This window comes from Macadamia integrifolia, chromosome 13 (genome assembly GCF_013358625.1).
Source record: "Macadamia integrifolia cultivar HAES 741 chromosome 13, SCU_Mint_v3, whole genome shotgun sequence".
Lineage (NCBI taxonomy): Eukaryota > Viridiplantae > Streptophyta > Magnoliopsida > Proteales > Proteaceae > Macadamia > Macadamia integrifolia.
Window position 1 is genome coordinate 5731171 of NC_056569.1, and position 15387 is coordinate 5746557.

The 15387-nt window shown below is 35.6% G+C and overlaps 1 protein-coding gene and 1 pseudogene across 2 annotated transcripts; both read left to right on the forward strand.

The window, feature by feature from the left end:
• Window positions 1–984: 984 nt before the first annotated feature.
• LOC122059745 (putative receptor-like protein kinase At4g00960) lies at window positions 985–6700 on the forward strand. 2 transcript variants are annotated; one of them, XM_042622773.1, is made up of 7 exons: window positions 985–1968; window positions 3160–3282; window positions 4588–4709; window positions 4835–5039; window positions 5190–5427; window positions 5660–5810; window positions 6013–6213. In XM_042622773.1, exons 1-7 carry the CDS (start codon window positions 1152–1154, stop codon window positions 6064–6066), a joined length of 1710 nt encoding a protein of 569 aa, XP_042478707.1. In that variant the 5' UTR covers window positions 985–1151; the 3' UTR covers window positions 6067–6213. The 2 variants fall into 2 exon arrangements, with proteins under 2 accessions (XP_042478707.1, XP_042478706.1); XM_042622772.1 differs by having other exon boundaries at window positions 988–1968; window positions 5913–6700.
• Window positions 6701–11909: 5209 nt separating this feature from the next.
• On the forward strand, window positions 11910–13661 carry LOC122059853 (annotated as a pseudogene).
• The last annotated feature ends 1726 nt before the right edge of the window (window positions 13662–15387 follow it).

Here is a 15387-nt window from a genome sequence, read left to right on the forward strand (position 1 = left end):
ATGGTACATGTTTTAATACGGTCATTTGTAAAAAAAAATTCAAATTTGTATATACCATGAAACATATATGTACTTAGGATTTTAAGGGAAAAAAAAAACCTATTTATGATTAGTTGAAATAAATATTGGCAAAGAAGCTTATAAGAAGTATTCTTACATCCCTTTGTAGGTTTGGGTTTTCAATGGAACATGGATTTTGGTTTTGATTTTATTTAACTAAAAAATTCTGTTAAAATCAATAATACAGTAAATACGAGAAAATATGGATAAATACATGTTTAATTTGGCATACCTTAATAAACATGTATTTTTTTCGTATTTGAATTTTTATATGTAAAACTGTGGATTCAATAACTTAACATTCGGATATGAAAAATACACATTTATTACACATATTTACTAACTATATGGTCTGGAGTGGGAATGTCACATCTTAAAATACAATTATCTAAAAATATTGATTTACCGTTTATTTTCTACCTTTGTGCAAGTTAATGAATATATACAACAACAACAACAATAAGTATAAGAACACATCGATTTTTAATGTAAAAGGTATTTCCAAAGATGAAAAGGAAAAAGTGCAAGGCTTTAATCTAAGAAAATCTCCATTAATCAATAAATGGAATACAAGACTTCTCTAAACAGTGTTATAAGACTTGACTCACACAGGATGTTTAGTGTTTATCATTGTTTTTTATGAAAGTTAAATGGTTCTCATTTAATACGTATGACTCGATTCATGCAGTTGTGAGGTTAGTATGCGTCGATGAGACTAATAAAAAATTCAAGAATATTGGTATTCCAACTCAAATTCAAATAGACACCCCGTCAAAGTATGCTCCTTCCAGATAACTGACGAAATGTGCCTGTGCCTGTGGTTGGGAGAGAACAAATACTCCCAAAGGTACATATAACGCCAGAGAAATTCATCACTGTGCCAATCAGATAAATATAAAGAGGTAAGAAATCCCAAATCCCAAATTCCAAATTCCAAATTCCAAATACCAAATCTTATTAGCCCTTTTTCACTAAACGAGTGACGACTCACGACCACTCCATTCTTTCATGGACCCCTTCCCCACGCTTGATCTATCTGAAGGTTCATTTAAAGGCCGTAGCTAGAGGAAACCCATATAGAGCATGCGGAGATGAACTCTATGAGTGGTTGTTTGAGCTTGAGCTTGTGTTTGAGTTTGTTCTGTACCCTTTCTTCAATTTTCCTTAATTTGGGTCTCTGCCTCGCTGCCGCCATTTCCAAACCCACTTATGTTGATACTTACTGTACAGCCTCAAGAGATTATTATACTAACGCAACCAACATCCCAATTGCAGAAAACGGCGACCTTCTACTCTCTTATCTATCTTCAAACGCTTCTTTATCCATCAACAATGGATTCTACAGCCTCACGGTTGGCCAAAATAGAGATGAAGTCTATGGTTTATTCCTCTGCAGAGGCGATGTTGAACACAGCACTTGCCAAGATTGCGTTGAAACCGCAGTTGTAGAGGTCAGACAACGTTGTGCAGCTAACCAACAAGCCATTACATGGTATGAAGAGTGTATGGTGAAGTATATCTATAGTCATTGGGGTGCTAGTTGGTGGTTTCCCTATTCTTATAGATGGGAGAGCAGAAATGTTTTAAACCCAAATGGGTTTAATCAGACATTGATTAATTTGATGAAAAGTCTTGCAACAATGGCTACCAACTCTTCTTCTTCCTCTAGAATCAAATATTTCGCAACTGGAGAAGCAAATTTTTCAAGTTCTGAAAAGATATATGGGCTGATGCAGTGTACTCGTGATCTTTCTCCAAGTGATTGTCAGAAATGCCTGAGAAATGCTACTGATTACATTTCCATTACATTTAATGGGAGTTCAGGTTTGGGTGTTTATTATCTCACCTGTGTTGCAAGGTATAGTGATCGTCCTTTCTATTCCGCTGCATCAGATCCTTCATTAACAGGTAAGAGAACTTGAATCGGTGATGAGTATAGTAACTTGAGCACAACTTTTCTTTTGTATAATCGAAAATTCAATTCTTTTCAATGCTGAAATAACTTTTGCTAGGGCTGAAAATTAAATTGCGCTTCTGATTAAAATTAAATTCTTTCATATATGTATTCAGTGCTAGTTTGAGTCTTTTAGGGTTCTAAAATTGCTCTCCTAATTAGTCTTGGTTCTAGACATTCACCTTCCATGTGTTTGGCAATTCTAGTATGAGCAATAAAACCCCCAAAAGCAATTCTTTCCTATTTTTATCTTCGTAATTTATTTCTTGTGTAGTATACTATTTGCTCCTGTCCCCTATAAATATGCCCCCCTTAGAGGCTGAATCTAGAGTGTTTCATATCTGGTAGAAGAGGAGGTTGTATAGCTTTTACTGGGAATTATGCAAGAGATGCTTTGGTTGCATATACTGCCTTCTTTTTTCTCTCATCTCCACTGTATGTAATAAACACAAATTTATCTTGCCTTGAGTGACAAGATCCATCTTGATTAAATATGAACTATATTAATTGTATACCTGAAGACTCAACAAATTTCTTTTACTTTTCCTAAGCTCACATAACTTTATAATTATATTCATGTTGCTCAAGTTTTAGATCATGATTCATGGGAAAATACTTAGGGGTTAATTGGAATACAATATAGGCTGTTCCCATCCGTGAGACCCAGAACAAGCCCCATTTCTAGTTTGGTGAGAAATGGGTGAGAGAAAGTATGCCCTTGAAATCTGGCCACAAGGAGTCTTGCTTTTGGGAAGACCACTATCCTGCACAAGAAAAGATGATAGTGTTGAGAACTTTATACCATGGCCCCCTGCTTTGTAGCAGCTCTATATGAAATCTTTGGTGTGACAATCTCTCATTCACAACAGGTTCTTTTAATATATTGTCTTCGGGGAGGAACAATATGGTTGAACAGTGTATATAGGACTCTGCTCAGCTCTATGTCAATTCCATCATATCCATCCTCACATTGTTTGTGATTTAATAGAGCTTTAGCTCTGCCCCTAAGCACCATAAAACAGTTGATAGATAAACAAAAGGTGAATTGAGCTGTGGAGTCGGCACACCTCAGTTTTGAATTTCTATACTTTTGTTAGTCAGTACCATGAGTAACTAACATATGAAAATGTTTCTGGCTTATACAGGAAAAGGGAGGAATTCATTTCGAACTATTTTCATTATTGTTATTCCCGTGGTTACTACAGTGATACTTTTTCTTATCATTTTTATCTTCATACAAAAGAGGAAGCCAAAGTCAGAAGATTATGGTGAGTAATTATTTTTCAGAATTCACTAATTCTTTTATTAGTTTACTGGAGTATCAAACTTGTATGTAAAAAAAGTTAATCATGCAATTTAGAGACTCAAGTCAACATCCAAAGGCATATTTTGTTATGTTCTTTGTTTTAATCTCCTTTTTTTCTTTTAATCAATTGCAAATGTTCCCCAGTTGCCTCAAAGATGATTGTTAATCTTATATTTTCTTCAGCTGAAATAGTATCAAGCAGCTCACCTCCCCTCTTTTTTATCTGTCAGTCAGCTAACTTGGAACTCATTCGACTCAATTATGACTCAGCTGCTTCTTCTCTTTTTTTCCCCTCCTTGATTAGGGGCTTCAAACCTTGTCCGACGTTTGTGGTATGCATGTCCAGATCTATTATTGAAACCTATTTTAGGGGGTAGGTTTCACGTTTCTGTAAAAAGAATAAAATGCATCAGAAATTTATTGCTGGAAGTAGAACATGTTTTGATGGTATACATGGCCAGATCTATTATTGAAACCAATTTTTTTTTGTTGAAGCTTTATTTTTATGTAAAAAGAATCATACAAAATTTACTGCTGAGACTAAGTAAATTTACTAATAAACCCATTTTCATCACTAAATGAGAAGTTTGCCATATAGCCTGAAAACTTGAAGATAATCGGATCAGTGGATTTCTGAATTCTAAATCTGCTGCAACTCTGGTTGTGAAGATAATTGTACTCAAACGACTGCTGACTCCATACAATCCAATGAAAATAGTAGAGACCTTAGTGTATCATTGTATCATCATCCACTAGGGCCTACAACGATATTAAGTAGCATAGGTTTCTGCAACCTTCAACAGAAACCCTTGTAGATCACCTTCAAAATCAGAATAGAGAGTTAACCCAGGTTATATAAAGGTGCTCATTAATATCAGCACCTTGTAGACTGGGAGCGAGAGAGAGAAGAGGAAGATAACGAGAGTTAAAGAGGGGAGAAAAATGGGCAATAAACTGTAATGTTCTATCATCCCAGCCCCTGATGCTTTGTATTAAAAGTAAAACAGAGTGACAAAAGTAATAGGAAACTTACTTAGCTGGGACTAAAGATTCACCTAGCTCAGCCTAAAGTATAAACACAATAGGAAACATAGATCCAATAGAAAGCTTTAGAAGAACCTAATCTAAACTACTTAACCAAGGCCATAACCCCACGGTGTGGAGGTCTATGAACACCCATGGACCGCCAACCGAGATATATGTATTCTCACAATTCTTTTGTAGAACTATTTGCTTATAATTTACTTTGTATCATTTATATGTGAAGTTCTAGGCGAGATTACTAGGGGGGATACTTTGCAATATGACTTCAGTGCAGTAAAAGATGCTACCAATGACTTCTCTGATGTAAATAAGTTGGGTGCTGGTGGATTTGGTGCTGTTTACAAGGTAATGAAAATGTTACCATACTAATTACCTATGTGTAATGTCATTTATATTTATTTATGTTTTCTATTGTGTCAAGTTAAAAATATATAAAGTCCTTAGTTTAATTTCTTCCTATATTTCACCAGGGTAAGCTTTCAAATGGATATGAGGTAGCTGTGAAGAGACTCTCTAGAAATTCTACACAAGGTGAAGTGGAATTCGAAAATGAGGTTGCTTTAGTAGCCAAGCTGCAACACAGGAATCTTGTTAGATTGCTAGGCTTCTGCTTGGAAGGAAAACTGTTGATCTATGAGTTCGTCCCCAACAAAAGTCTTGATTACTTCTTATTTGGTTCGTCTCTATTATTCTCTCAACTATTTCTTTTATACCACCCCTCTAGCAATTGATCCCTATATTCTTTAACAACCATAACTATTCAGACTTATTGTATTTGTAAACTATTTGAGCTCCAAGTTGATCATAATTTGGATGAGTGGACAGACCCAATCAAACGTGCAGACTTGAATTGGGAGATGCGCTATAAAATCATAGAAGGGATTGCACGAGGTCTTCTTTATCTTCATGAAGATTCTCAATTCAAGATTATTCATCGCGATCTTAAGCCTGGCAATATTTTACTTGATACCAAAATGAACCCGAAGATTTCGGATTTCGGCCTGGCTAAACTTGTTGAAATTGGTCAAACTCGAGATAAAACAAAAAAAATTGCCGGTACCATGTAAGTTCGAAGTCAGAATCCATTTCCTGTAGCGAATGTTTGTTGAGTTGCTTATATTCTAAAAACCACATTTATCCTTGTTGATGCTTGATTTCCATGGTTTTATTCTTTGGAGGATCGCGATATTATTGATGCTTGATTTCCCTAGTTAAGTACTATTTATATTATTATTTACATAAAATCTTATAGCACTCGATGACACTTCAATGGTTACTAATTTTGATAAATGCAGTGGATATATGGCCCCAGAGTATGCTATAAAGGGTCGATTTTCTGTGAAGTCTGATGTTTATAGCTTTGGAGTTATTTTGCTCGAGATATTAAGTGCGAAAAGAGTTAACAATTTCTACCGTGGGGAAGATTCTCAAAATCTCCTTGGATATGTAAGTTTTACTAACTATGATAACAATTTTCATTTCAATCAGTCAAGTTAATTAATCGATGTTTTTCTCCATATAATTTCATGCAAATTTAAAAAATTACAGGCCTGGAGACTCTGGCAAGAAGGCAAAGGTTTGGAGTTTCTAGACCCTTTGTTGAGAGACTCATGTCCAACAACTGAAGTTTTGAGATGCCTACTTGTAGGGCTTTTGTGTGTTCAAGGAGATGCTGAATGTAGACCCACCATGTCATCTGTGATTTGGTTGTTGAAGCAGACACTTGACACACTCCCTCAGCCCAGAGAACCTGCGTTTTTTATGGGGAGAACAAGACTTCAAGGAAACAGGACTCCTTTGGGTTCAAAAGTCCATTCAGTAATCGAGGTCATTCTTTCTGGTTTTTCAGGCCGATGAGGAATTCGTGGGGTGTAGTTTGTAGCTCTAACTTGCAATTTAATTGTTGTAAATGTGAATGGTATTCTGTGAAACACAATTTTTCTATTTATTGGTGTATTTGGCGAAAGGGTATGAGGTGATGTTTAAAGAGGAGAAGTTCAAATCTTTATATATGATGGTTAGATAAGATATGGTGGATAGTATGGACAAGGAAGGGATTGAAGGATATGCATCTGTATCTGTCTTTGAAAGATTTGTGGGTGTATATTTTTGCTAACTTATGTGTAGTTTCTTTTATTTTGTGTCAAACAGTTATGTACAAATTCTGTACTAATGTTGTATTTTTTAAGTGTAATTATTATGAAGTTATTGCTGGAGAAGTAGTTATCAGAGAGTTATTACTGTGGAGTAATTATTGGTGGAGGGGGCTTGAAAAGACTGTATTCTAAGATGGAAAATAATGTAAATATGTTGGAGCTTGTGATCTTTTCCCATTCTCCGGAGCATGAGTGATTCCTTGCAAATCTTGAAGTGAACCCAATCCCCCTCTTTTTGTTCCCTAATTCTTCTCATAGGCTACCAACCTCTCGATGTCTACCCTTACGCTTTTCTCTGCTATGCTTAATACTGATACTTGCAAGATCCTATATTCGGGGAATGGTTCTGACTATAGGTATAATTATGTGAAAAATAAATTTAAATCAAACTTAAGGGCAAAACCGTGGAGCGATCCGTATTGGTATCAATCTTGATGCAATATTTTAAAAGAATGTGAAAGTTTTCAAGAGAATTGGTTATTGCAGCATTGCAGCTTGTTATTCTCCTACCAAATCCAATTTTCCCCTTGATTGAAAGCGAAATTTTGTTATGCATTAGGGGATCCCATTAATAAACCGATTTGTGTTGCTTCATCAGATTTTGATATTAACGATCGATTTGGGAGGATGTAGAAAATATTTCTAATAATCTAACTTGATTATTTTTAGATAATAATAGATAAATGAAGCTCGTAATGAGTTCTATTGAAACCAAGAAATATAGACCGATCTACCATCCACACCAAAATAGATGGGGCCTAAAAGAACAGGGAAAAATGAGAGAACTCTCGAAGGAGGAAAATGATCGAATAACTTCAGAAGAATTGCATGACGATTTTTAGAGTGATAGTCAAGGTGATATATTTGTTGACTTTCTCACTATTAAGCCCTCAAAACCAAGCTTAGTAAAGTTTCAAAGAACGATTAACCTTTGAATTTGAAATCACTGCTTATATACATGATGTTGGCCATAATTCAAAAGAACATTTGTAGTCTTAATAAGATGAGAATAGGTTAAAGGATATTTGATGTGAAATATCGAGAAACCCTAGATGCAAGTAAAGAACCATTGACAATGGCGTTCTAAATGTAATATTACACACGAGGACTGATGTCTGCATAGAGCCAAAAGGTCAAAAATGTTGGTGACTTGATGACAGGAGACCTAGGGCTAAGCTATGAAGCTTTTTGACTAAAAATCTTTGATGATAACAGGAGTCTATTGGAAGCTTGACAACCGCACAATTGTCATTCTAGGTTAGGAGGGTAAATTTTATGTATTACAGGTACTTATCATTCAAAGATAATAAAAGGGAACACTAGTAATCAGTAGACCAAGCCCATTATCACATTGGTTCAGACTCTAAACCAAAATCCACCAATAAGTTATCAGGTCTTCAAATTCAAACAGAGACGTACCCATTAGCTTTTGGTCTCGTAGTAAAGGGTTTTGAATGCAAAATAAATTGAAATTTAATAATTAGATATAGAATAATTTGAAGATAATGATATAATCACATGGGGTAATGATTACAAACATTTATTTTTTAAGTATGAAAATTTTATTTTCATTCTTTTTAATTTCCCTTGCAATCAAACGGAGCCCAAGGGAAGAGACCGAGCACACTAGCATTGTGTGTAGGGGTCTCAATTGATTGGGTTGGGTCAGTCTCGATCGAACCTAGATGGGCTTGGCCAAATTCTAGTGTTGCATCGTGAACGCTTGTTTAACTAAGCAAAGCTTAGCTAGGGTGAGCATGGTATGGTTTATAATTGGGCCGGTCGATCTCGGATTATAATTGGACTTCCATAAACAGATCTTGGCCGGGCTATGAACCTGTTTATCCCTTGATGGGGATTAAATGGACTCTAGCCTTCCCAACATTGCTGCAATAGTCAAAGTACTCAAGCTGACAAACTTATTCCACTGAAAGCGCAATTATACCTCAAACATATCCTTCAAATCCACCATTAATTCACCACCACAATTACATAAATTTTATTTTCTATCATTAAAGACACTTGTTCATCTTGAAAATTGGAATAAACCTATTTACATTTTTGCTTTACGTTTCAATTTTATTGGTGGCAAAATGAGGATTTCAAATAGTATTCAAGGGATCAGACTAGGTCGGGTTTAAAAGAATTAGTTCAAGTAAAACTTATAAATTTGCTGGGCGATTAGACAAGTCGAGTAGGACTAAAGTGGCTGCACCTTATACTATCTATTTATAAATATGTGGACTAAGTCTGACACATATTAATTGGATTGATTAGTTAGAACGTAAACGTCTCGAATTCAATCAAACCTACTGGTGTAGGCATGGAATTGTGTTTGCCTCTATCCCTCTCCTTCGAAAAAGTCCCTTTCCATCTTCCATCTTCCATCTTCCATCTTCCATCCCACTGCCGTGTTCCTTACGCGTTAAATCTAAATCAGTAGACTACGTACTCTTCCATCCATATGCTTCGCTACACGAGCACGACGACCACTCTGTTCTTTGGACTCCAATTGAACCATATCTATAGATACCCTTCATTTAAAGGACACGGGTAGAAGACGGACACCTTTGAAACGCAGAGATGAACTCTATGAGTTCTTGTTTGAGTTTGAATTTGAGTTTGGTCTGTGCCCCTTCTTCAATTTTCCTGAATTTGGGTCTGCCCCGCCGCCGCCATTTCCAAACCCACTTTCATTGATACTTACTGTACAACGACGAGATTTAAAGTATTTTCAATATCGATATGATACCCTTTGATACATATCTTAAATTTAATCGATCAATATGATACACACCGACACGATAAATGAAAATTTTAAAATCCTTTCGTATCGATATATATCTTACAATACATACCAATATACATCAATATATTACCGCTATACATCGATACGATACAATATGCACCCATATGACTCTATGGAAAATATAAAATCGAGATGAAATGTACGTTTCGATATATATCAATATGTATCGATCGATATGTATCCGTGAGTATCGGTATGTATCGATACAATGCACTAGGGTCATATAATATGGTCAAGATAGATAATTTTCAGAAAAACACGATTTTTTAGGGGTTTTTGTTCCAAAGTTGCTGCAAGCCATATTTCTCTAACTAAAGTGGAAATCAAAGTTGAGAACAAAAATTTTACATTTATGGAACAATTACAAACCTTGAATTTTTAGTGCGATACCCTCAATTTAGTATTTATGCATAATATATGTTATCAATAGCTTTTTTTAACAAATTCTTTATGTAAAAGTGTTTAAAAAAACGTTTTTTATTTATTTATGTGTGTATCTTTAGCGTATCTTTTATACGATACGATACCCTTTAATATGTATCTTAATTTTGGTAAACCGATACGATTGACTGATACCTATACTTTAATCCTTGACGTCTAACAGTAACGCAACCAACATCCTAATCGGAGAAAACACCAACCTTCTTCCCTCTTATCTATGTTCAAACGCTTCTTTATCCACCAACAATGGATTCTACAACGCCACAGTTGGCCAAAATAGAGATGAAGTCTATGGGTTATTCCTCTGCAGAGGCGATGTTGAACACAACATTTGCTGAAATTGCGTTGAAACTGCGGTTGTAAAGATCAAGCAACTCTGCGCAGTTAACCAACCAGCCCTTTTATGGTATGAAGAATGTATGCTGAGGTATCACCATTATCACCGGGCTTTTAATCAGGTCACTCCCCGAGCTTATAAATGGGAGAGCAGATATATTTTCAACCTAAATCCAAATGGGTTTCTTCAGAAATTGTCTAATTTGATGGACAGCCTTGCAACATTGGCTATCACCAACTCTGTTTCTTCCTCTAGAATCAAATATTTCGCAACCGGAGAAGCAAATTTTACAAGGTTTCACAAGATATATGGGCTGTTTCTCGCCGGATGAAGGAATCATGGTTTTAATGGATCGGCCGATCCGGATCGGTATCTGATCCCAGGACGATACTGATACTCGTCTCAGGATCGGTCTCACCGATACCAATCCAATCCAGCCGATACCGATACTTGATTCCATGCTTGTACCTGGCCATTGACCATCCATGTGTTTTGCATCCTTTAATGAACCATAAACCCCAAAATTGAACTCTTTCATATATGTATTTAGTGCTAGAGTGAGGTCTTGTTAGGGCTGTAAAATTGCTCTCCTAATTAGTCTTGGATCTAGCCATTCACCTTCCATGTGTTTGGCAATTCTGTAGTAGGAGCTATTAATTATCATGATTAATGGAAAAATACTAATGGATTAACTGAAATCCAATATATGCTGTTCTCATCCATGAGACCCAGAAAAGCCCCATTTCTAGCTTGGTGAGGAATGGGCAAATGAAATTATGCCCTTGAAATCTTGCCATAAGGACTCTTGCTTTTGGGAATACCACTATCCTGCACAAGAAAAGATGATGGTCTGAGAAACTTTATACCATGGCCTGCTTTGTAGCAGCTCTTTTTGAAATCTTTGGTTGTGACAATCTCTCATTCACACAGGTTCTTTTTAATATATTGCCTTCAGGGAGGAACAATATGGTTGAACAGAGTATATTGGACTCTGTTCAGTTCTATGTCAACTCCATCATATAAATGGTCACATTGTTTTTTTATTTAATAGAGCTTTATCTCTGATATAAGGCCCTAAGCCCCATAAAACAGTTGAAAGATAAACAAAAGGTGAATTGTGCTCTGGAGTCAGCAGACCTCAGTCTTGAATATGTAAACTTTTGTTAGGAGCAGTACCATGAGTAACTTACATCTGAAAATGTTTTGCTTATACAGGAAAAAGGAGGAATTCATTTTGGATTATTTTTATTATTGCTGCTCCTGTGGTTATTACAGTGATACTTTTCTTATCCTTTTTTACTTCATACAAAAGACAAAGCGAAAGTCAGAAGATTATGGTGAGTAATTATGTTTCAGAATTCCCTAATTCTTTCACTATTTTACTGGAGTGTCAAACTTGTATATAAGAAAAGTTTATCATGGAATTTAGAGACTCAAGTCAACTTTCAATGGCATATTTTGTTATGTTCTATATTTTAATCTCCTATTCTTTTTTGCAATCAATTGCAAAATTTCCCCACCTGCCTCAAAGATGATTGTTAATCTTATAGTTCCTTCAGCCGAAACATGTTTCCTTTATGTTTCAATTGGTAGGAAGTATCAAGCAGCTCACCTCCCCACTCTGTTATCTGTCAGTCAGCTATCTTGGAACTGGTTCAACTCAGTTTATAGATCAGCTGCTGCTTCTCCTCCTCCCCCCCCCCCCCCTCTTTGATTAGGGGTTTCAAATGTTGTCCAACTTTTATGTTAATAATATCCAAATCTATTCTTGAATACTTTTTCTTATGGGCTAATTTACCTTTATGCCGTTTATATGTGAAGTTGTAGATGAGATTACTAGTGGGGATACTTTGCAATATGACTTCAGTACAATAAAAGATGCGACTAATGAATTCTCTGATGTAAAAAGCTGGGTGCTGGTGGATTTGGTGCTGTTTACATGGTAATGAAATGTTACCCTACTGATTTCCTATACATAATGTCACACAATATTTATATATGTTTTCTGTTGTGTCAAGTTAAAATTAATAAATAAATAAAGTCCTTAGTTTATTCTCTTCTTATATTTCAACAGGATAGGCTTTCAAATGGACATGAGGTAGCTGTAAAGAGACTCTAGAAATTCTACACAAGGTGAAGTGGAATTTGAGAATGAGGTTGCTTTAGTAGCCAAGCTTCAACACTGGAATCTTGTTAGATTGCTAGGCTTCTGCTTGGAAGGAAAACTGTTGATCTATGAGTTCTTCCCCAACAAAAGTCTTGATTACTTCTTATTTGGTTGGTCTATTATCTCTTATTCTCTCAAATATTTTTTTTTCATACCGTCCCTCTAGCAATTGATCATTGTATTCTTTAACAACCATAACTATTCAGACTTACTGTATATGTAAACTATTTGAGCTCCAAGTTGATTATTATTTGGATGAATGGACAGATCCAATCAAATGTGCAGACTTGAATTGGGAGAGGCGCTGTAAAATCATAGAAGGGATTGCACGAGGTCTTCTTTATCTTCATGAAGATTCTTGATTCAAGATTATTCATCACGATCTTAAGCCTGGCAATATTTTACTTGATGCCAAAATGAACCCAATGATTTCGGACTTCGGCTTGGCAAAACTAGTTGTCGTGGATCAAACTCGAGAGAATACAAAAAAAATTGCCGGTACCATGTAAGTTATGAGTCATGAATCCATTTTCCCCGTAGCGAATGTTTGATGACTTAGTTTTATTCTAAGTTCTGCATTCATCTTTGTTGATTGTTCCATTGTTAAGTATTATTGAAGCTATTATTTACATAAAATCTTCTAGCACTCAATGACACTTCAATAGTTACTGAATATTGATAAAATACAGTGGATATAAGGTTCCAGAGTATGCTATAAAGGGTCGATTTTCTGTGAAATCTGATGTTTATAGCTTTGGAGTTATTTTGCTCGAGATATTAAGCGCAAAAAGAGTTAACAATTTCTACCTTGGGGAAGATTCTCAAAACCTCCTTGGATATGTAAGTTTTACCAACTGTGATAACAATTTTCTTTTCAATCAATTAAATTAATTAATTGATGTTTTTCTCCACATAATTTCATGAAAATTTGAAAAATTTCAGGCCTGGAGACTGGCAAGAAGGCAAAGGTTTGGAGTTTCTAGACCCTTTGTTGAGAGACTCATGTCCAACAACTGAAGTCTTGAGATGCCTCCTTGTAGGGCTTTTGTGTGTTCAAGGAGATGCTGAATGTAGACCTACCATGTCATCTGTGATTTGGATAATGAATCAGACACTTGACACACTCTCTCAGCCCAGAGAACCTGCAGTTTTTATGGGGAGAACATGACTTCAAGGAAACGGGACTCCTTTGGGTTCAAAAGTCCATTCAATAATGGAGGCCATTCTTTCTGGGTTTTCAGCCCGATGAGGAATTCGTGGGATGGTTGTAAATGTGCATGATATTTTGTGAAAACATAGTTTTTCTATTTGCTGGTGTATTGGGCAAAAAGGTATGAGGTGATGTTTATAGAGGAGAAGTTCAAATCTTTATATATGATGGTTAGATAAGATATGGTGGATAGTAAGGACAAGGAAGGGATTGAAGGATATGCAACTTTTTCTGTCTTTGAAAGATTTAGAACTCTAGTAAGAGAATACCGAGACAATAGTGATGAGGAAATCAGTCAGGGATTGGCGACATATCAAAGGAGAAGCAAACTTACACAGCCGTACAGTGGCTAGATATCCCTTGTTAACCTGTGTGGGCGTATATTTTTATTGACTAATATGTAGTTTCTTTTATTTTGTGACAAGCAGTTATGTACTAATTATGTACTAATGTTAAGTGTAATTATTATGAAGTTATTGCTGGGGAAGTAGTTATTAGGGATTTATTACTAGGGAGTAATTATTGGTGGAGGGGGGGCGGTGTTTGAAAAGATTGTGTTCTAGGATGGAACATAATGAAATCATGTTGGAGCTCGTGAGATCATTTCCCATTCTCTGTAGCATTAGTGATTCCTTGCAAATCTTGAAGTGAATCCAAGCCTTCTCTTTTTGTTCCATATTTCTACTCATAGGCTACCGACCTCTCGATGCCTCCGCTTTCCCTTTTCTTTGCCATGCTTGATACCATAGTTAGCAAGTTCGGGGACGGTAATAATACTAGAACGGATATGTATGGCAATTAAACGAGCCATACAGAAATAATATGTTTCAGAAATTCGGTGCAATAAAACGTGCACGACAATGATACGGTACATATTTAATATGATTGCTATGTAAAAATCTATGAGCAAAAATACGGGTTTATTATGGTATTAAGAATGAACTAAAACTTGTTGTTTACAACTAAATTTTAATATTCCATGCTCTCATGAACACCTAAATTCAATCTAGTTTTTCAATTGGGGATCATTTCTCAAATTTTTTTGTGTTACATCTAATATTAATTAAGTTTAATCATGTCTATCATAGCCAATGTTGATAGGTGAACCATCAACCACTTTCTATCATAGTAAATAATAGCATATATTTGTCATAATAATAATAATAATAATAATAATAATAATAATAATAATAATAATAATAATAATAGCATGTGGATAATCATTTAACAAATTATAATATCATCATTGATATTATCTTATAAAACAAGAAAATTCACAGCAACCCCTATTGATGCTGATCTGTAGTCTAAAACCGGAATCAGATCTTGTATAGGTCTATTCAGATATCCAATAATTCAATCGTAATAACCAACAATAGATTTGTAATTAAGGTAAGATTTTAAATTGGGTGACAAAATTATAATTAAGTAGACTTCATGGGATAATGGATAGAAACAAGTGGGTGGATTTTTTTTTTTTTTTTTTTATACCCAGGGTGTCCGGATCTATGGCCCAACTAATCCCTGGGGTCACTGTGATACCGTTTATACAGGACCGGGTCAGTCCAAGACGGAAACTCTCGTGCGATGGCCCCAAGAAATAGGCACAATGACGAAGGTTTGATCACCGGACCTCGCTTCTTGAGGCGGAGTATTGTGTCCCCTCCAAGCCAATTGCGCTAACCCTTGGGGTTCAAGAGGGTGGACACGTAAGGTTCTTGATTAATAGATTTAGGATAAGCTTGAAATGAAGTTAAATAAAGGGTATAAGGTAATAAAGGAGAGAGAGAGCGGCAATATGGAAAGAGGGGATGAAATTAATAAAATAAAAAAGGGAGACGCGTGCCATCCATGATTTTCTCAAAATGGAAAAACCTACGAAAATGGAGAAGTGTCGTTTTGA

Excerpts from the sequence above, each read along its gene's own strand:
- LOC122059745 (XM_042622772.1), top strand. The coding sequence starts at position 1,152 with ATGAACTCTATGAGTGGTTGTTTGAGCTTGAGCTTGTGTTTGAGTTTG. Across the intron at positions 5,040-5,189 it reads TCTTGATTACTTCTTATTTG|ACCCAATCAAACGTGCAGAC; the intron begins GTTCGTCTCTAT and ends ATGAGTGGACAG. Across the intron at positions 5,811-5,912 it reads CTCAAAATCTCCTTGGATAT|GCCTGGAGACTCTGGCAAGA; the intron begins GTAAGTTTTACT and ends AAAAAATTACAG.